This window comes from Saccopteryx leptura, chromosome 5 (assembly GCF_036850995.1).
Source record: "Saccopteryx leptura isolate mSacLep1 chromosome 5, mSacLep1_pri_phased_curated, whole genome shotgun sequence".
NCBI lineage: Eukaryota > Metazoa > Chordata > Mammalia > Chiroptera > Emballonuridae > Saccopteryx > Saccopteryx leptura.
This window is the reverse complement of record NC_089507.1, coordinates 203,619,943-203,641,624: the sequence shown is the minus strand read 5'-3', so window position 1 is coordinate 203,641,624 and position 21,682 is coordinate 203,619,943. Positions and strand designations below refer to the sequence as shown.

The 21,682-nt window shown below is 48.7% G+C and overlaps 1 protein-coding gene across 23 annotated transcripts in view; it reads right to left on the bottom strand.

Annotated features, from left to right (window-relative positions):
- Positions 1–21,682, bottom strand: part of ZMYND8 (zinc finger MYND-type containing 8) — a 122,647-nt gene that overhangs the window by 73,922 nt on the left and 27,043 nt on the right. For 22 of the 23 annotated variants that reach the window (XM_066387579.1, XM_066387583.1, XM_066387581.1 and 19 more), the window contains one exon: positions 9,807–9,955. In XM_066387579.1, coding sequence (XP_066243676.1) covers positions 9,807–9,955 — 149 coding nt within the window. Of the gene's footprint in view, positions 1–9,806; positions 9,956–11,010; positions 11,031–21,682 lie in introns of those variants that run through there. The other variant, XM_066387585.1, reaches the window with a different exon arrangement.

Below are 21,682 nucleotides of genomic sequence, written 5' to 3'. Positions count from 1 at the left end.
CAATTTTCTCATCTGTAAAATGGGCATGATAATACTTAACTTCCAGTACTGTGACTGGGATTAAATGGGATGATAAAATATATGCAATTAACACAGTGCCACTATTACCAACACTAATGCTATAATATAGTTAAGAGGTCAATATATGGAAGTTTAAATGTACAAAGACAACAAAATAAAGTCCATTTTCCCTGGGATTCTTTCAACAGCAGACTTTTGGAGAATAGATCAATTAGCTTTGAGTCACCAAAAAAAATGATCACCCTTTTTTTTTAAGTCTCCCCTGAATACATAAAGTACTATGAGCCGGCCCTGGCTGGTTGGCTCAGTGGTAGAGCATCGGCCTGGTGTGCAGGAATCCCAGGTTCAATTCCCGGCCAGGGCACACAGGAGAAGCGCCCATCTGCTTCTCCACCCTTCCCCCTCTCCTTCCTTTCTGTCTCTTTCTTCCCCTCCCGCAGCCAAGGCTCCATTGGAACAGGGTTGGCCCAGGGGCTGAGGATGGCTCTATGGCCTCTGCCTCGGGCACTGGAATGGCTCTAGTTGCAGCAAGAGCTGCGCCCCAGATGGGCAGAGCATCGCCCCCTGGTGGGCATGCCGGGTGGATCCCAGTCAGGCGCATGCAGGAGTCTGTCTGACTGCCTTCCCTGTTTCCAACTTCAGAGGAATACAAAAAAAAAAAAAAGTGCTATGAGCCAACAAGAGGCTTCTTAAAGCCATAATTCTTAAACATGGTTAAGTCCTCATCTACCAGGAGCTACATCACCTGAGAACCAACAATGGCAGAAAGATGAGATGGGTGGCCAATTCATGGGACCCAAACCCCTTCCCATCCCAAAATATCAAGAGAAATATTTTCCTAATGATGTATTATAGAATCCAGCAAGGTCATACTCCAATCACATAAAATCACTCAGCAGAAACTCATTAGGAAAATGTCTATCAGAAACCAGTAAGAAGTCCTATTTAGGAAGTATGAGAAAGTCTCGTGGTAAACATCAAATGACCTGGGGAACTGGCTGTGTGACCTTGAGAAGGCAACTCATCCCACTTGGAGCCTTGACTCCATGAATAGCTCAGTCATAACCATAGCGCCTACCTCTGAATAAACCTCCTTCTATAACAAGCTTTTTCCCTGTCCTTCAGTAAAACAGTAGTTTCCTCCATAAAGATCTCATACACTGGTTAGCGACTGCATAATTTGTATTGATACCGGAAACAGCATCTTTTTCTATTATATTTTCTAAATAGTTATTGTTGGTACATAGAAATGCTGTTAGCCCTGGCTAGATAGCTCAGTTGGTTAGAGCAGCTTGGGAAAGACAGAAGTTGCCAGTTCAATCCCAGGTCAGGGCACATACAGGAACAGATCAATGTTCCTGTTTCTCTGTGTGTCTCTCTCTGTCTGTCTCTCTCTCCCCCTCTCTCTTTAAAAATCAATTAAGTAAACATTTAAAAGAAATAAATTTTAAGGGAAAAAAATATTTTTAATTACTTTTCTTTTTTTCATTATGGGAGAGAGTGGCCAAGATCACAGGCACCTATGTCTTGTTCCCGGTTTTTATTATGAGGTTTTAATGTTCTCAAAACGCCTGCTTCTTCTATACTCCTTTATAAAGAGCCTCACAGATGCCTAGCAGAACCTTGCTAACCAATCCTCCTAAGGCTCTTACTCTCATTTCTACTAAGAAAACAAGGGTGATTACTTTTTTTCGGCAAAAAGAAAAGCAGAGGTTTACTGGTTTAAGGAAATGGCACCTAGCCTGACAACAGAGGCAAGCTAGTGTTCTAAAACCTGGCTCCCCAATGGCCCACATGGGGACATATTATGTACGAGGAAAATTATTCATTGTGGTGATTAATTTTTTTAAAAAGAATCAAAAATGTATGCCTGACCAGGTAGTGGTGCAGTGAACAGAGCATTGAACTGGGACGCAGAGGACCCAAGTAACCCCTAGGTCACCAGCTAGATAGAGCAGGGGTTCATCCGGCCTGAGCATGGGCTCACCAGCTTGAGCATGGGGCTGCTGGCTTAACTGAGTGTAGGATCACAGACATGACTCCCATGGTCACTGGCTTGAGTCCAAAGGTCTCTAGCTCGAGCCCAAGGTCACTGGCTTGAGCAAGGGGTTACTTGGTCTGCTGTAGCCTCCAGGTCAAGGCACATATGAGAAAGCAATCAATGAACAACTAAGGTGCCAAAACGAAGAATTGATGCTTCTCATCTCTCTCCCTTACTGCCCGTCTGTCCCTATCTGTCCCTCTCTCTGTCTAAAGGAAAAAATAAAAAAGAATAAAAAAATTAGAGAAATAAGAAAAAGTTAAAGGTCCAACAAGGTAGAATAGTCTATCTTTAATTTATCTGATTAAATTGGTTCCTTACTGTCCATATGTATTTGAGTCAGGGTCTGAACTTTTTTTTTTTCTGTTTGTCTATTTACAACTCAATAACATGGTTTCATTACTGATTTTAAAAATCTTAGATGGTTATTATTCCCTCAAAAAATAAAATAAAATAAAATAATATAAAATAAAATCCACTGACCAGAAAATGAAAATCAAGGTGATTAAGAAAGTTGGGGTCTGGGCTCTACTGATTGGTTAGGGCCAGGGCACGGAGCAACTGGTCATTGGATCAGGTCCTGATGTCAGCCATGGCATTTTTCTGTCTAGTTTTCATGATGTTAAATAGGGCAGAACCACTTTCATGGGCCTGGGACCTAAGACGTCATCAATTTCCAAAACCAGAACAAAATGCCAAATCTAGGCCTTTTCAATTCCTCATTTCTTTCTTAAGTGAGAGGCAGAACACAAGGAGGCAGAGCCAGACTCCCACATGTGCCTCAACTGGGATCCACCCAGCAAGCCCCCTACATGGCGATGCTCTGCCCATCTGGAGCCACTGCTCCACTGCTCAGCAACCAAGCTATTTCAGCACCTGAGGCAAGGCCATGGAGCCATCCTCAGTGCCCCGGGCCAAAATGCTCAAACCATTCGAGCCATAACTGCAGGAGGGGGTGGGGGAAGAAATGGAGAAGCAGGTGGTGGCTTCTCCTGTGTGCCCTAACAGGGAATTGAACCCAGGACTTTCACACACCAAGCCGACAGTCACTGAGCCAACCAGCCAGGGGTAATTCCTCATTTTTTACACTGCAAACAAAAAACGCTGTAGGGTGAGGGCTCCCAGTCATGGACTGCCATCTTGCCTCCTCCTCTAAGACAACAGGTCTGGGCAGATGCTAGGTGAGGCCCTAGAGACAAGCCCCAAGCCAGGGGTCACCAAATCTCCAGGAAAAAAAAGCCCCATGTTGGACGCCAAAATTGTTACTGGACTGAAAGGTGTCTATTTGCTTGTGTGCATCAAAGCCCAATAAAACACAAACAGAAGTTTGCAGCAAAGAAAGTAGAGATTTATTGGTTATGAAAAAAATAGCACCATGCCTGGCCTCTGGTGGCGCAGTGGAGAGAGCGCCAACCTGGAAAGCTGAGGTTGCTGGTTCAAAACCCCGGGCTTGCCTGGTCAAGGCACATATGACAAACAAAAAATGAATAGCTAGAGTGAAACAACTACTTCATATCACCCGCCCCTTCCTCTCTAAAATCAATAAATAAAATCTTTAAAAAAAAAAGAAAAGAAAGACAATGGCACCAAGCCCTGAGACACAGGTAAGCTAAGTGCTCTAGAATGTTACTTCCGTTTCACATCAACGTTTAAGATAGAGCATTGACTTGGTTTCCAGAGAATAACATCATCGCTACAACATTCTTCCCATGTTATGTTTTTCAACATAATGTCACACACGCCGTCTTCATTTTATCCTTACAACCACCCAGAAGGGTACTCAGGTAGACACTACTAGCCTTACTTGACAGATGAGAGAACCAGGTTAAAAAGACTTATTTGGGAGAACTGGGTGAAAAATGTGAAGGGATGGAGAAGTACAAATTGGCAGTTACAAAACAGTCCCGGGGATGTGAAGTACAGCACAGGGAATACAGTCAGTAACATTGTAATAAGTATGTATGGTGCCAGGTGAGTACTTGAATTATCAGGGGAGTATTGTAAAGTACATGACTGTCTCACCACTATGCTGCACACCTGAAACTAATACAAGATAACATGGAATGTAAACTGTCATTAGAAAATAAAATTGCCTGGCCAGGTGGTGGCATAGTGAACAGAGCATCGAGCATCAACCCGGGATGCTGAAGACCCAGGTTTGAAACCCCAAGGTCACCCTGGCTCATGCGTGGGCTCATCTGTCTTGAGTGCGGGGTCACCAGCTTAAGATTGGGATCACAGACATGATCCCATGGTCACTGGCTTGAGTCCAAAGGTCACTGGCTTGGAGCATAATGTCTCTGGCTTGAGCCCAAGGTTGCTGGCTTGAAGCGCAAGGTCGCTGGCTTGAGCAAGGGGTCACTAGCTCAACTGGAGCCCCCAGGTCAAGGCACATGTGAGAAGCAATCAATGAACAACTGCAGTGCTACAACTACAAGCTGATGTTTTTCATCTCTCTCCCTTCCTGTCTGTCTCTCTTTCTCCATTATTTAAAAAGAAAAAAAAGTTATCTGACCCCCCCAAGCCCAGTGTAAGGCCTCAAACCTAGGTGTCCCAGAACTACTTCTTGCCCCTTTGCCCCGTATAAGATGGTGCTGAATGCAGAAGAGATTCTGATGATTGAGTGACCCCCTCAGAGAACACTCCCTGCAGTTCTAAAATAATCTGTCGAATGCAATAAGCTAGAAGGGAAAACAAATCTGAAAATCTGGAAGGCACTAGAAATATAATAGATGGGGACATAAAAAGCTAATAGCATCTACAGCAAACTTCATCACTATTGACATGTGGAGCCAGACATCCGGGGGAAGGAGCGGAGCTGTCCTGTGTACTGTGTGTGGGACGCTTAGCAGTGTACCCAGCTGGATCCGGTAGCACTGCCCATGCACAAAACTGTGACAACCCAAAATGTCTCCAGACATTGCTAAATACCTCTCAACTGAGAGGCTAATACGAATGTAGCAGGTTTGCTATCGACCTAGGAAAATGGCTGTTTGAATTTCTTTGGGTGCTTAGAAAAGAAAAAACTCCTATTGAAAATTACACTGCCTAACCAGGTGGTGGCACAGTGGATAGGGTGTCAGACTGGGACACAGAGGACCCAGGTTTGAAACCCCGAGGTTGCCAGCTGGAGCATGGGGTCACTGGCTTGAGCATGAGATCATAGACATGACCCCATGGTCGTTGGCTTGAGCTCAAGGTCTCAGGCTTGAGCAAGGGGTCACTCGCTCTGCTATAGCCTCCCAGTCAAGGCGCATATGAGAAAGTAATCAATGAACAACTAAGGAGCCACAACGAAGAATTGATGCTTCTCATCTCTCTTCCTTCCTGTCTATCTGTCCCTCTCTGTCCCTGTGTCTCTCTCTGTCACACACACACACACACACACACAAAATTAAACTACACAACCCTGGCCAGCTAGACCAGCTAGTTAAAGTGTCATCCTGATATGCAAAGATAACAGGTTTGATTCCAGGTCAGGGTGCATACAAAAATCAACCAGTAAGTGCATAAATAAGTAGAACAACAAATTGATGTCTCTCTCTTTCTAAAAAAATTAAACTAAAATTTAAAAAAAATATAACAAAACGCTAAAGTGTACATGTCAGGCAAGCAGAACTATCCCTACCCTGAGTTAGGGTCGTCTAGGGTGCTTCCGTGGCTTCTGCAAGAGAACAGTGAGCCAGGGAGCCACATTGCAGTTTTCGACTTCCTTTCAGTAAGTTAGTAATAATAGCACAGGAAGAGTCATTAGGATCTAAACAAAACTGGAAAACTCAAATATGACAGCTCATCTCCCCAATCAGCAACCCACGTCCTCCCTACCTCAGAGGAGCCAGGGTACTGACTGCCTCTTCCAAGTTATGTATCCCCCATGTCCTTCCCCCACCCCACACCTGGCTGGGCCGAGTGGGCGTTCCCGGGAGGATCATGAGAACTTGAGGATCACGGAGCCATGCTGCTCCCATCTCTTTTCAGGAAATTTCATCCTTTCCTGAAGCAGGGAAATTGCCGCCGAGACCTAGCTCCCTGGTAATCTCCTTGTCAATCAGATACCTGCCTTATCTGCTGCTTGTAAATGTTTCCTGCTCCATCGAAATAATCTGATAACCAATATGGAACTTTTAAAACAGGAAAAGCAAATCATTTCAGGTCAAATGAGTTATGAGTCTTCACCCCCACCAGTATAGGGTGTGTTACCAGCCTTCTGGTAAGGCGAACAGGTTGTAACCTGTGTTATTACAGGACTACAGACTCTGTGAGAGCAGATGCTCCCATTCCCCTGCTTCTCCCACAGGGTGGCTAACAAAACACAGACAGGCTCGTTCACTCCTTCCGGAGTACCTCGGTCTACACCAGGAACCAGCCAACTTTCCCTATAAGGGGTTCTAGAAAGACGACAGCTAATACTGAATGAAGGCTTCGCGGGTCACCTGGTGTCCATTCACAACTACTGAACTCGGCCACCGCAGCACAAAACCAACACAGACAACATGTAAATGAATGAACATGGCTGTGGGCCAATAAAACTTGACAAAAACAGGCTGTAGATACAATAGTGCCAGGTGGATACCGGAAATATAGGGGAGGAGGCCACTCGGTCAAGTCCATGGCTCTCTAACCACTATGCTGTACACCTGAAGCTCATACAAAGCAATACTGAATGTAAACTGTCATTAAAAATTTTTTTTAATGTTTTTAATTTTAAAATTAAACTGAGAAGACAGGCTCTGGGCCACATCTGGCCCACAGGCTATAGTTTGCAACACCTGGCTATAGTTCGCCTAAGCCAGAGATGCTCTGACTGTTGTGTAAGCACAAGGTACACACGTGGGAAGCATGGGGGTTCACACATTCAAACCCTACAAGGGCCGTGCGGGTAACGTAAGTCAGTAGAGTCCTCGTTCCAGCTTTTGTTCTCCACATTGGATTAACGCATGGGTCTTACAAAAGACAAACCGCCTGTCCCTGGAGAGTGAGTAGCGGCCCTGGCATTCAGCCTGGCAGAGCTCGTGCCCACCCTCTGGGAGCACTTCCACTCGGCTCCAGGGCCCAAGGCAGCGAGGCAGGCCCGTCCCATGGCGCCGCCCGACCTCAGGAAGATGTCAGCCATCCTACTGGCTCAACTGCTAATACACCGCCCCTGCCCAACAAAGGACTTCTGTGAAATGTCCCAGTTTTTAAAATAATGCACGGACCCAACACAGTAAGTCCTAGCCCACCCATTTATGATAGATAGGTACATACCCTGTACTCAGAGGTGAGGAGAGGCCCCATGATTCCTTTGCCATATATGATCAAAGTATATTTCGGGCTATTTTGTCTAAGTCTATTAGCAACTATTTCTCAATCCTTTGATAAAGGGAGGGAGGAAGTGGGAGGGAGGGAACTGCCAAGGTCACAAAGCCAGTTCCCCAGATGCAGTGGGGACTAGAAAGAGCCCGGTCACTTGGTCTGCAACATTCTCCCTCCAGGGCCACAGTCCTGAGATCTCTTCTACCAGGACTGAAGGTGACAAACCGGAGCATGATCACAGTCCGTGTCTGGTCACCCAGGCTCTGTTATTTTTCTCACCCTGAGCATGTTCTGCATTCACAACCTCCACCCTGGGTCAAACTCTGGGGAGACGGCAGTCGTCGGGACACTGGCCAGTTCTGTGAGACTGAGCATCCAGAGCGGACCACAGACTTGAGGTTTCAGTGTCACAGACGTGGTATTGACACACAGGTGGGGAAGGGAGAGAACAGTGTGTGAACTGTCCGAGCTGATCAGCTTCTGGAAAGAGATGAGAGCCAGTCCTTAAAAGACAGGTCGGGGCTCACAAAGGGCGTGTGCCTGTGCGGACACACAAGGCGGAGGCACCAGGAGGGGACAACATCTGCTTAGTGACGCAAGGAAAACTGGTAGGAAAGTGTCTGCCCAGGAAGTTAATGACTGGCTAAAAAAAGGTTTCGGGATTATCTGTGGCTTTCATCTTTCTTTCTTAGCCTTTAATCCCAACTGCTGAGGTAGCTCCTGGGTGACAGGCAGACCTAAGCTCAAAAGCAGCTTCTTACTCTCAGGTCTGAGGAGGCAAGGTAACCTCACTGAACCCCTGCGCCGTCTATAAAATGAAGATGATTACAGACCTCCCTCACAGGGTTATTATAAACAGTTAACAGAGAAACCTGGAAATGGGCGGGGAAGGAGGAAAGATCTGAAACTAATATAACGTCCTATGTCAATTATAGCTCAGTTTTAAAAAAAATAAAGATTAACACAGAAAAGTGATTACAACAGGACACTACTTTTGGTTTCATTATTACCAACACTATTAAAGATGGTTTTTTCAAATGGCAATTCCCCCAGAAATTTATTTAGGTCCCACCAGTTTCTTCTCCTCTAATAGGATTAGACCAGCAATGTCCAACCCAGTAGCTATAACCACAGACAGCCACTTACATGTAAATTCAATTAGAAATTCAGTCCCTTGGTCACATTTGCCATTTTGCAAGTACTCAATGGCCACACATGGCTTGTGACTATCACACTGAACAGCACAGGTCCAGGCTATTCCTAGAGCTGTTGTTAAATTACTGCACATACGGTTGGTGTGATCATTCCCCTCAGCGCAGAGCCTGGCTTAATTTTCCTTATTATTATTTATGTCATTTGGTTCAATTCATCTCAACAACCTGAGGAAATGAGCAGGAGGAGTGTCATTATCACCATTTCAGCAGCCGGGAGGACTAGGCACAAAGAGGTTAACTTGCCCACAGCCACGGAGCGAAGCAGCGCTGGCATTTCACTATATAATTTGAGAATGGAAATAGATTAGTGTGCAGAAACGTCCTCTCTCACAGTTCTGGGCATTTAACCACTGCTAGGTCTCTTCCTGTGAAAGCAATCATCTTGTTTTTATTCAACCTCAGATCCCCAGAGCCCACTTCAGCATTCTGTACACGTGAAATGCATGAACACATCTGAGGAATCCCTGGCCTAAGTGGTACCAGAACCACGGGCCGTTCTGTCTCCTCTGGTGCCAGGAGGTTTGGCCTCACAGTCCACAAAAGGACCTCACATTGTTTTAAATCAGAACTCTATCTAGCCTGCATCAGAGAATTTTAAAGCTAGAAGGTTTCTTTAGCAAGATCCAAGATGGTCAACAGACGTTCATATCGAGTTGATTGGTCCCTGTGCCCAGGGAAGGGGGCTCTGCTGTCCAAGATCCATGCACCATGAGAAGGAATGGTGACTAATTACCAAAGTTTGCCAAGAGCAGGGGGCGGGGAGAGCAGCTGTCTCTCACCACAGACCTACACCCATTATTTTACAGATGAGAAAACTGAGACCAGAAGGGAGCATGCCTCGGCTGCCCAAACCCCTCCAGGCAGAGGTGAGAACCATCCTGCTGGCGTGGCCCAGGAGGGAAAAACCCTCCGGCCACATGGGGGAAACAGCCCTAAAGTATGAAACAGCCACCCCAGGAATAGCTGCTCCCCACTACAGCACAGAATCTTCATCTCATCTGGGTCACTGCCCTGTCCCCAGACCAGATCTGAAGACCCGCCAGAGATTTCTACACAGGCCCATTCTGAGCTGCCCTTTTTTTTTTTTTTGTCCTATGCCAACGACAGCCGGAGTAAGGCAGACAGATTGCTTAACGCCAAGGACGCCGGCTCTCAGAAAAACCCGGAGAACCTACAGTACTTCTCACTGCGGCTCCGTCCCCCTGCTGTGCACACCATTCCCGGTGGCCCTTTACCTGCTCCTTATTGTTACTGTTCAGTAAGCCAGGTTTCTTTTTCTTTTTAATGGGGCTTGCTGATGTGTCCTGTGGCGAGTGGCCATTGGAAGAATGTGGAGGGCTGGGGAACTTTCTTTTCTGGGCCATTCTTTCTGTGGAGCCAGGATCTGAAAGAGACACAGGACCACATATTTGAAAGCAGTCAGGGAGGCCCAGGCCCCCTTACGGAGGGGGCGTGAAGGACACAACACAATTCGTCCCCAAAGCCAATGCCATTTCTGTGTTCCCCTCCTTCTAGAATACACCCACCCACCCACCCTCCCCTTTGTTACCTATCTCAGAGGTCAGACAATCTTTCTTTGGCCTACATACCATTTTTGTAAAAATTTTCATTTGCTGCCAAAATATAAAAATTGGGAGACCTCACAAAATAACCTAGATTTTTGGCTTTTCTTTAAAAAAAACAGATCAGAGCATTCTAGGGCCTATGGCAACAGACAGAGCTGAACACCAGCCAGCCATTTTTACATGAAAACATGCCCTTCAGTTTGCCACAGTCCCCACCCTTCCCTGATCTGTGCTGACAAGGCGATGACCAAGCTTCCATGAGCTGTCAAGAGGCACCGGTATCGTCCTTATCCCATAGAAATATATTTCTTCTCCACATCCGTTCCTGATGGCAAAAGCAGGAAACCACGCAAGATACACCAGGAAGGCCACACGTTTAAGAAAACAAAGGCAAACATACTTCTTTGTGGAAGACAACCCTTATTCACGTTTATCAGGCTAACAACATATAAAGAACATAACCCACAGCCCTGGCCAGCTAGCTCAGTTGCTTGGAACATCATCCCAAAACGCCAAGGTTGTGGGTTTGATCCCTGGTCAGGGCACATACAGGAAGTGACCAATGGGCATACAACTAAGGGGAACAACAAAATGAATGCTTTCCTCCCCCCCCCATTCCTGTCTCTGTAAAAATCAATCAATGGGGGTGTATTTATATATATATAAAACTCACCCACCAGAAAGTTATGGCCCACCCACCAGTGGGCATTAGGTTTGCAACCCTCCTTCATAAGAGATTGACACAAATTACATTCTCACTGATTCTCATCTGTAAACTGTCACCCTCACCTTTGTCAATCCACTCTTTTCTATTTTAATTCTCCTAGAATCTCATTTAAACACAAATACATTTCCATCACCATCCAATCTTCACCTGCAAACCTGTGCAGCCATTCCATGCCCGACAGCTGTCTCGTTAGCTTAGGGAAGATACAGCGGCCCGGCCTGCGCACCTCACGTGCTGAGAAAAGCAAGCTACAGGGAAGAGCTATGCGGAGAGTACAGGTGATGGGATGGGACATGAAATCCTGAAGGATGATTATCCCCAAAGATAGGCCTGCCGACGTTCCTCCTCCAGTTTGAAGCTCAGGCGAGTCCCAGCATGCAGGCTGCTCGGCCTGTCACCGTCCTCCGTGTCTGGACAGGAGTCGCTGGGGGCAGATTCACAGGGTCCAGCCTGGCCACATGCAAGGCCTCCTCATGGTTCACTTTGGTCTGAGAGGTGGAGCGTACTGCGTCACGCTCACAAAGCAAGACAATGAGCTGCTGTGACAAAATCCTGTCCCTGGGATGGCACTCTCCAGTCTCCCCAGACAGGCTTCAGGAAAATCCTAAACCCACGGGCAGGGTCTCTGCGGAGACACAGCCCTGAGAGGAAATTAAATGCTAACCACAGGTACCTTGAGGGAGGGAGAAGGGACCCCAGAGGTCGGGGGGCGCAGACATCAAAACAAAGGCCTAGAGAGCCCAAGGGGTGGGGCCAGAGGCACATGACGGCTAGTTAGTGAGAAAACTCACTCACAAGGGGCAGCCGGGATTGGCCCATTCCCCAGGAAAATGAGCCTCATTCCCACCAGGATCCTCACCCCGTCCACCTTCCAAACTCTCAGTCTTCGACCCCAGTCTCCTTGGAGCACAGTCTACAGACATCACAGAGGAGCACAGCACACACAAGATGACCCCTCTGCAGCACCGTGCACCAAACCTAAGGCTGGACACGACCTCAGAGCCCACGAAGAGAGGACCGGTCTAATAACACACTCCAGCCACACAGTGTGCCTTTCTGCAGCCCTTAGGAGGAATGAGGACCTACCCGTGCGTTGAGGTCTGATGATCTCCACGCTTCTCCATCGGGTTAAAAAGAAAAGCAACACATGTCTAGCACCATTAATGGACCAAAACACATAATCCCCCAAAAGCTGTAATATATGTGTCTCCCTGCTTGCATGAGCCTAGAATATTCCTGGATGAACACAAAAGCGCCGGAAGAGCTCCAAATGGGATCTGGTGGTCGCCTCAGGGGAGGAGAACCTGCTGGGTGTACTGTGCCATGTGCCTGGACAACTTATCAAAATAAAATAATGAAGTGTTTAAGAGGTTCAATTTCATATTAAAAAAAAAAAAAAAGGCAGTAAGTGCAAACGAAAGCCAGTAATGAGCGGATGGCAGAGGTCTGATTCAAATTTTTTTAAAAAGTCACCATATGGACAAAATTGGGGCTGATCAAAGAAAGGTGTTTGGAATTTGTTCTATGCAGATCTGATAAAGCCACAAATCTCTGCTCAGGTGTCTGGGGATCGGTGTTTAAGAAAGTTGAAGGGCCTGACAAGGCGGTGGCGCAGTGCATAGAGTGTCGGACTGGGATGCGGAGGTCCCAGGTTCAAGACCCCGAGGTCGCCAGCTTAAGCGCGGGCTCATCTGGTTTGAGCAAAGCTCACCAGCTTGAACCCAAGGCCGCTGGCTCGAGCAAGGGATCACTCGGTCTGCTGAAGGCCCGCAGTCAAGGCACATATGAGAAAGCAATCAGTGAACAACTAAGGAACCGCAAGAAAGACTTAATGTTTCTCATCTCTCTCCCTTTCTGTCTGTCTGTCCCTATCTGTCCCTCTCTCTTGACTCTCTCTGTCTCCCCCCTCCCCCCCCCCCATAAAAAGGTGAAGGGAACTTCCAGATGTGTCCCAGTAGAAGCGACATCCTGGCCAGGCAAACACTGAAAGCAACTGGGCAGTGGTTTTGATTTTGTGTGTTCTGCTCCATTGGTGGGTAAATTAGGAAGGCAGAAAAGTGCAGGAGGAAAGACACGCCAACGGGAAAATCAGGGCGTGCTGGGGGGAAATAAAGTAGCATGTTCTGATGTTTCTCACTGGAACACGCACTACTGGATTTTGGAAGGGACGGCTCTTCCCCACTGCAGAGGACCTCAGCACCCTCCCACTCAATGACATCAGCACTCCCAAACGCTAGCAACAAAAAGCACCCGCACAGGCCTCCCAAACACTCCCAGAGGAGTGCTCCCGCTGAGCAGGGACGGCCCCGCCCACGCCCACGGTAGTCAACCTCTGAAGCCAGAACCGGCACCAGTTCCCCCTTAGGCAGTCTAAGTTGGTTCCCATCCAAGCTGCAGCTGGGAACTTGCAAGAAATGCATCTTCTCAGGCCCCACACTGGAGCTGCAAAACCAGAAATCCTCGGAGAGGGCCCGGCCATCTGTGGTTTTTAATAAGCCCTCTGGAGGACTCAGGTGCACACTGGTTTGAGATGCTCTCAGGTGTGCGTGTAGGGCTGGACTCTGAGTTCTCAAGTCTAGAGAATCCTGTCCCACCCAGATAAGCCAATCTCCTCTCCTTCCCCCAACCACTACTTGTGGGGTTGGTTCAGGACTGAGGAAATAGAAATCAAGCGAGGAGACCAGGCAAGAGAATAAAGACAGCCAAAGAGGAGACAACTCCAGGCAAGTCTCCACTTCTCAGGGTCCCAGGGCCACACCTGTAAAACGGGAGGAGGGGAGAGAAGTAGCCAGACCAGCTGGTCTCACCTAGAGCCCAAGAATGCAAGGTCGGGACCCATGATCCATGTGCCACCTGCTCTGGACGTGGAAGCGCTTTCCTGGGAAGAACCATGCCTACTCCACCTTCTCCAGGGGTCATCAGCAGTAGAGATGACAAAGTGCAGGGCTAGGCTAGAGGATCTTACAGTCCCCTTTGAACTTTCACAGTCTTTAATTCCACGGGAAATAAAGGGGGCGGCACGGAGAATCACTAGAAATGAATACACTAGTAAACAATTTACAGCTAAGGAGCCCACAAGGAAACAAAAGGAGTTTAAACAGGGGACCCACTTGGCAAGATGAGGACTCTGACCCAAGGCTGCCCGTGCCTCAAAGGATCCCAACCTTCTAGTCTCAACAAAATATATAAAGACCTCAGTTCTGTTCCTGGTTACAAACACACCGGAGTTAATAAGACTTTGGCGGTTGCATCCAAAGGGTAGAAATTTAATAGGTTCCCAACACCAGGCACATCTATCAACAGCAACAGCTTTCCATGAAGGCTCTCAGGGAGAAAAATTGGGCAATGGCGGCCTTCAGAGGGATAAGACAGCACGTGTCAGCATTCTGACATAAAAACCCACCCACCGCAGTGGGAGCCAGGCCTGTCGTGGTGGTCAATCGGCGAGTGCTATGGACCTCACGGTAGTCATGGTAACGAAGCTGCCTTGAAGACCTTTTCCAGAAAGCTGAGTCAAGTATTTTTCTTCCTTCTTTAATGATTTAATTCTGATGAGGATGTATTGCTAAATGCATTTCATCTATGAACCTGGAACAATGACAAACTGCCTCTGTAGACTGAATCACCAGGGAAATGGTTCACCCTTGATCTGCAAGCCCTTTCTGGGAGGTAGCAGGACCTGCGATGCCACTGGGCTGGCCCGGAGGCAATCGCCTGCTTTATGCCCCCACCCCCAAAAGTAAGTCTGGCTGTGAAGCAGTTAATGTGGGCGAGGAAAGAAAGCAGAGCGAGGAAAAGGACAGAGCAATGACTCAGGAAAACGGCTTGGCATGGCGCACGCCCCCTCCTTGTGACAGTTCACTGAAATCTTAATAATATGGGAAGGTCTCTGGGTATTAGGAACCGAGCATGTGATGAGATGGCTCCCGAACCAGCGCCTTGTGGACCCCAGAAATAATCCTGCTCAGCCTATTCCTAGGTGCACCTTGACTTAAAGGACCCCGTACTTCAAGATAGATAACCCAGCCTCCTCCCTTTCCTGAGACGCAGTATTAACAACTAAGACTTTCTTTTATTTCATACAATGTACCGGGCAGTGTTCTAAATGCTTTTCAGGTCCTTCCCTCTAAGCCACTGCCCTAAGGTCACACAAGTGGCGGGACTGAGATTTGAACCCAGACAGTGCGACCCGGAGGCCCATGCATGGCCTCACGCCAGGGAGAGGCTTCTCTGAGCTCTGTAGCAAGATGACTTCCTAATTCATCTGTGGGTCTGTGTTTTAAGAGCACGCTCTCATTTTGCATTTTTCTTCCTCTACTGTAGATGGTGGTATGGGGTGGGGGATGATAAGGAGTTCCGAGAAAGACAGGGAATCCTGTTTGTCCCTCATTGATGATGCACACCAATCTCTCAAAGACCGTCCCCAGGAGGCATGTTCGCCTCCCAATCTTCCAATGGTGGCACCAGAACCTGACCTGTGCCACAAAAACAGGCTGGGGGACACTCTCCATGGCCATCTCCCCTCCTGACACCCTTTCCCATCTCCATCCAGGTGTCCCAGACAGACCACAGCAGTTACCCCGCCCCCACCCACATCCGGAGCCTGAGTCACAGCACTCACAATTCTCTAAAGGCTAGGAAATGACACGCCATTACAGGGAATTATATCCTCCAGAGGGGAAGGGCCCCAGCTGAAAGGCTGGGGCCCTTCCCCCACAAGAACCAGCCTGTGATGTGTTTTTGTGGGTGTTAAATTTCCTTAATGATGTCGAGAGCAAAGACTCCTGGGGCCTGAACAAAAAAGAAACTCCGTCAACAGGCATCATGGGCCACAGAAGTAGAATGAGCAAACCGCTGGTTGCCCGGAAATGGACAGACTCAGGCAAACCAGGATGAGTTTGGTCACCCTCCGGAAGTCGAGCACATACTCTGCTAGACCTGGTCCAGGTGACACAAACGGTGTCACAGTGGTTGGAAGCCTAGTTCTGCTGATGCCCAGCATGGGGCCTTAAGAAAGCTACTGAGAACCTCTGTGCCAACATTCTGCCCTGAGGCGGACATCGTAGTACCTCGTGGAGTTACAGAAGAATTGAATGAGTTAATTCATGTGAAGCCATTAGTGTAATACCTGGCAAAGAGTATGCATTCAATAAAAGGTAGCTATTTTTTAAAACCAACAAGTATTCCTCCTCATCTTCTTCTTCTTCTTTCTTCTCCCTCCTCCAACACCCTTCCCCAAAAAACATTGCTTGGTTTCTCAGACAAGCATGTTAAATTAATGCAGCAGGTTCAATGTTAATGGAAGTGCCAGGCTATAAAGCGGAGACCGTAATAGTCCAGGACATGATCTCTCCATTTCCATCAGACCGTCGAGTTTCCTCGGGTACTTGTGAAGGCAGGGGCAGGGGCAGGGGCAGAGGCCTGCACTGGCTCGGGCACCAGTGTAGTCGCCAACCCTCCCCGTGGCCTTTTCAAACATGACCTCACAAAGCAGAGCCTAGTTGATCATTTCCAAAGCATTTCCCAAAGACAGAGCAGGTACTCAGACAGGCCTCCCTCCCCAGGAATGTCAGGGCCCTCTCCAGCCAGTAATTACATCATAATAAAACAAAAGCCATGAACTTCCTCCAGGCCCAGAACAGACATGAGAAATCAGAAGCAAAAAAACGGGGGTTGGGGTGGGGGCATCGTTTTCCTGACAGCAGAGAATGCCCAAGCCACCAGGAACACAAGCAAAAACAACCCTGGAGCCAACCATCTGCTCACACACAGAACATCTCCCGGACCCACAGCAGCTGGGAGACGAGGCCACAGCCTCCTTCAGAAAGGCTGCTCTCTGGCCTACGCTGGGCTTCTAAACGGTTCTCCACCGCATGTGAATGTGAACTTCTCAGCCAGATCCGGAGAAGAAAGGCTGGAATAGGAATGAGGCAGTGGAACAAAAGGGTCACTCTCAATGTAGGTAAAGGTCAATGTGCCAGGAATCCCGGGTACCTCGTTGGCAAAGCAAGCGAACCGGCAGGTAACCCTAGTTAGAGGGGCGCTTACCTGCCATTGAGATGGCGCTGCGGCTCACAGAGGGCCTGGCCTCTCTTTGACAGAGAACAGAGGCTCACACACTGCAGACATTCCTGCTTCCGGATCCTCGGCGGCCTCTCCCAGGGGGAGGAGGAAGAGGCAGAGGACAGGCTAAGAGCCACTACTTACCAGGTCAGCCCTGGCTTGTTCGCACTGGGTCTCTCCCGAGGGGCGGGGGGAGGGGGGCAAGGACACCCTCACCTCTCTGCCATCAGGCAGTCTGGGGCAGGGCGACGTGCCTTCGTGTCCCGGGGCTTTCGGCTCTAATTCATCACCCTGGACAGACAGGCGGCTAAGCTGAACGTCTTCACTGCACTGCACTGAACAGCCATTTATTTCACCGGATGTGAATAAACACAACTTACATTTGTTCTGCTGGCTGGAGTTGAGGACAGCAGAAGGGAGCTGGGGTGGTTTGCAAAGGTGGTTTTTGCTTTTTAATAATCATTTATTGTTTCAAATTGTCTTTAGTTCTAATGAGCCTCTCCTAGAAATGAGAAAACCATCTTCCTACTATTTATAGAGTCTCCTTTCTTCCTTCTCTCTCTCTCTCTCTCTCTCTCTCTCTCTCTCTCTCTCTCTCTCTCTCTCTCTCACACACACACACACACACACACAGAAATGGTGATTAAAGGGTACATTCATATGTAAAAGACGAACTTCCAAACCCTCCTGGCAGGACAGAAATTGCTCCAATCTAGGGAAAAGAGGCTGATTTACAAATGAATTCGCTGTTTGGCCCTCAACAACTAGAGGCAATTGCAGCCACAGCAGTCCTTTCTCCCCCTCCGCTGGGATGAGGCCTTCTGGAAAAAACAACAACATCTCAACAGTAATTTCCTGATTCAAGGATGCCAAGCTTTTTCAAATTTTGCCCAGAGAGGGGAGGCAGGACCCGACTCCTTACCAACCAGAAGCCACTGCACCCCACCCACCCCCTTCCGCAGGCCCGAGGCCCCGAAGGCTGTGTCCCACGTGTGTACTATATATGTGAGGCCCTTCAAACAGCCAAACCACCACCAGGAAAATGTGGAATAACCGGTTGCCTTTGGCCTTTACATCACGGCTGGCCGAGGAGAGTTTTCGCAGGAGCCGGTTCTGGTGGCTGAAACCCGTTTGCATTATTTATCCAGGCTGTGGGGACCGTGGGGACTGCGGCGCCCCGCCCCGCCCCCCAGATCAGGTTCGAGAATGCTCAGGTGCTGGTGGGTGGCTTGCAAATTGCAATGGGGGAACTGCAGCATCAGAGGACCCATTCGGAAACAAAAACCGACTCCGCGGGCGGCTGAAGCAGAGAAGCAGGCTGTGAGCAGAATAGGGAACTACGGAGGCTTCAGGAAAAGGCCAGATGAAGAAAGAGGTGTCGCTAATAACCAGGCACCCCCACGTCCTGGGTGGGGGTCTGGCCCGCTCTAAAAGCCGCCATAATTAATGAAGGCAGGAAAATTCTCTAAAGCGCCAGGGAAGAAGGGACAGACCCTCTACAGTCACCTCATCGTGCTCCTGTTGGGGGAGGCGAAGATTTCAGACCCATAACGTCACCCAAATTACACTGCTCAAAAAGCTGCTTACCATCACCCAGATATCAGCGGGGATTCTAAGAATGTGTCCTGTGGCCCAAAGGCCCGGGAGTGCCCAGAGGATGGTCAGTGTAGCCACTGCCGCACCCCATGCGGAAGCCAAGGATGGGAAGCAACTTCACTGTCATCAACGGGACGGAGGTGCAAAGAAACTCGTGATGCAGCCAGAAAATGGAATAAAAAGGGAATCACGTCTCTATGTAGTAGTGCACAGAAAACCCAGGAGTAAAGAGGCCAGAAATAGAACCTGGTGAAAGAAACAGGGGCCGAGGGGGCTCTGGGTTTGCAATTTCCTGCAGAAACCCCTGGGAAACCAGGAGCACTGGGCTCCTTTTTTAATTCTTTCTGATCACAATTAACTAAGATTTTTTTTTTTTTGAGAGCGAGATAAGAAGCATCAACTTGTAGTTGTGTCGCTTTAGTTATTCACTGATTGCTTCTCCTATGTGCCTGGGTGGGGGGGCCTCAAGCCAAACCAGTGACCCCTTGCTCAAGCCCTTGACCTTTATGCTCAAGCTATTGACTCTGGGATCATGTCGATGATCCCATGCTCAAGCCAGCAACCTCAGGGTTTCAAACCTGGGACCTCAGCATTCCGGGTCAACGCTCTATCCACTGCGCCACCACTGGTCAGGCTAAGATACTTTTTATGGCTATGGGAGAAATGGATGATAATATTTAATATTTGGGTGATTTTCACTATGTACCAGGCACTGTCCCATCCAGGGACAACACTGCACCCTCGGCCCCTGACACAGAGAAGCTCAGAACACGCCCCTGGCATTGATCAGGTGCCACTTTTAAGAGGTTCAGGTGTTTAAAACAGTGTAATGTGGTGGTTGGTTCTCAACCAGGCCCCTCAGGACACCCTTGGCAATCTCTGAAGACATCTTTGATTGTCACAACAAGACAAACAGAGGGGTTGCTACTGGCATCTAGTGCATAGAGAGGCCAGGGCAGCTGCTAAATACCGTACAGGGCACAGGACAGCCCTTTAACAAAGAATGATCAGACCCAATCTGTCAACAGAGCCGAGGTAGAGAAACCCTGGTGTCGAGAAACCTCCAGTGAGCTGTCAGGCAGGTCTAACCTTGTGTAAATACACACACCACCCACAGAGGCATCGTCATCCATTAAGTAGGAAAATGATGCCCAATGTTTCACCTGGCAGCCTGACTTCAGATGCCAAAGACAAGAAAACAATGGGACCAGTCAGTCAACAGTCCCTGAGCAACTACTGGCCACCTGGGCTACTGGGGAACTGTGGAGAAGGACACTGGCCATGTGGGAGGACTGCCAGAAACAAATAATAGTAGTAATAGCTATCCTTTGTTGACTACTTATCTGTAGCGCACTGTTTAAATACAAATACCAACTTACTTACTCTTCACTACAGTTTCACAAAGAGGTCAGGACTAAGTATCCCCATCTTACTGATGAGAAAACTGAGGCCCAGGGAAAAACAAGCTCATGATGAAGTGGCTAGTAAGCACAGAATGAGCAAGAATATATTCAATATAGAAATATAGAGTAAGGAGAAACTGATTACAGATGGACAAAAAGCAGAGCAGGCGAAATACAGGAACTCGCAAGTGCACCTGGGGGAGGAGAAGGGATAGAGAGGGAATTATTTCTCTATTTCTTTCCCCAACAGGGCTCATGCAAGTCTCAGATATTGTTTACTAAGAAGCTACTTTACGAATCCCCCCCAAGAATCCATGAGGTAGGAGGGGCATTTTTGGACGCATTTCATAGGTGAGACTCAAGAGAGGCAAAGTCAGCGTGCAGGTCAAAGCAGCAGGCTAGGTCGCTGCCCCCCGCCCCACGCAGAACACCCGGGTTCGACTCCTAGCCAATGCACTATGATGTCCACGTCCTGTGCCTGACCTGTGGTGGCACAGTGGATAAAGTGTTGACCTGGGATGCGGAGATCGGCGGTTCGAACCCCAGGCTTGTGCAGTCAAGGCACAACGAGAAGCAACTACTATGAGGTGATGTTTCCTGCTCCTCTCCCTACCTTTCTCTCCCTGTTTCTCTCTTTAAGATCAATTTTTTTAAAAAAGGCAGCATGTGGGGGACTCCATCACAGCTGAGTCCCACTCCTTAACTGCACCAGTCACCTGCCTTCCCTAGGGTTATGAGTGCCACTTCGTCATTCTCCATCACTAAGGGTACACTTGGTGTGGGTCACTGTCAACACAGTACCACAGTTCAGTGCGTTGGCTCTGGAGCCACACCCCTGGGTCAGAATGTAGGCCGTGTCCTTCAGCAAGGTCCTCAGCCTCCCAGTGCTGCAGTCAGCCCAGCTATATAACTGCTAGAATGCTCCTAAAAGAATTGTTAGGGCCCTGGCCGGTTGGCTCAGCGGTAGAGCATTGGCCTGGCGTGCGGGGGACCCGGGTTCGATTCCCAGCCAGGGCACATAGGAGAAGCGCCCATTTGCTTCTCCACGCCCCCCCTCCTTCCTCTCTGTCTCTCTCTTCCCCTCCTGCAGCCAAGGCTCCATTGGAGCAAAAGATGGCCCAGGCGCTGGGGATGGCTCCTTGGCCTCTGCCCCAGGCGCTAGAGTGGCTCTGGTCACGGCAGAGCTACGCCCCGGAGGGGCAGAGCGTCGCCCCTGGTGGGCGTGCTGGGTGGATCCCGGTCGGGCGCATGCAGGAGTCTGTCTGTCTCTCCCCGTTTCCAGCTTCAGAAAAATACAAAAATAATAATAATAATAATAATAATAATTGTTAGGATTAAGTGAGACAACGCATGCACCGGGAACAGCGACCAGTGATTACTGAACACGATTCCCTTGCGGGCAAAGGAGCCAAGGCAGAGAACAAACAGTAACCCAGAAATCTCAAACCAGTTTCCCCAAATCTTTTTGTATCTTCACCTTGATTTGCACCAGCCTCGCTCTTGCAGGGCCATTTCTGGAAAAGGTTCGCTGATGAGAATCGCACACTGTTGAAGTCCTCTCAGTCTGGCACAGGTTCAACCACACCAGGTTCCAAAGCCCTTCAGGGCTCAGGATTTCCACTGGGATCAAAGCAGACCGTTCCAGGTGGCCCCCGGTCCCAGCCCCACCTTTCCAGATGGAACTTCATCCCCAGGACTCCCTCCAAAGGCACTCACTCTCCTCCCTTCTCAAAAGAGGCTCAGGAAGACTGGGAGGG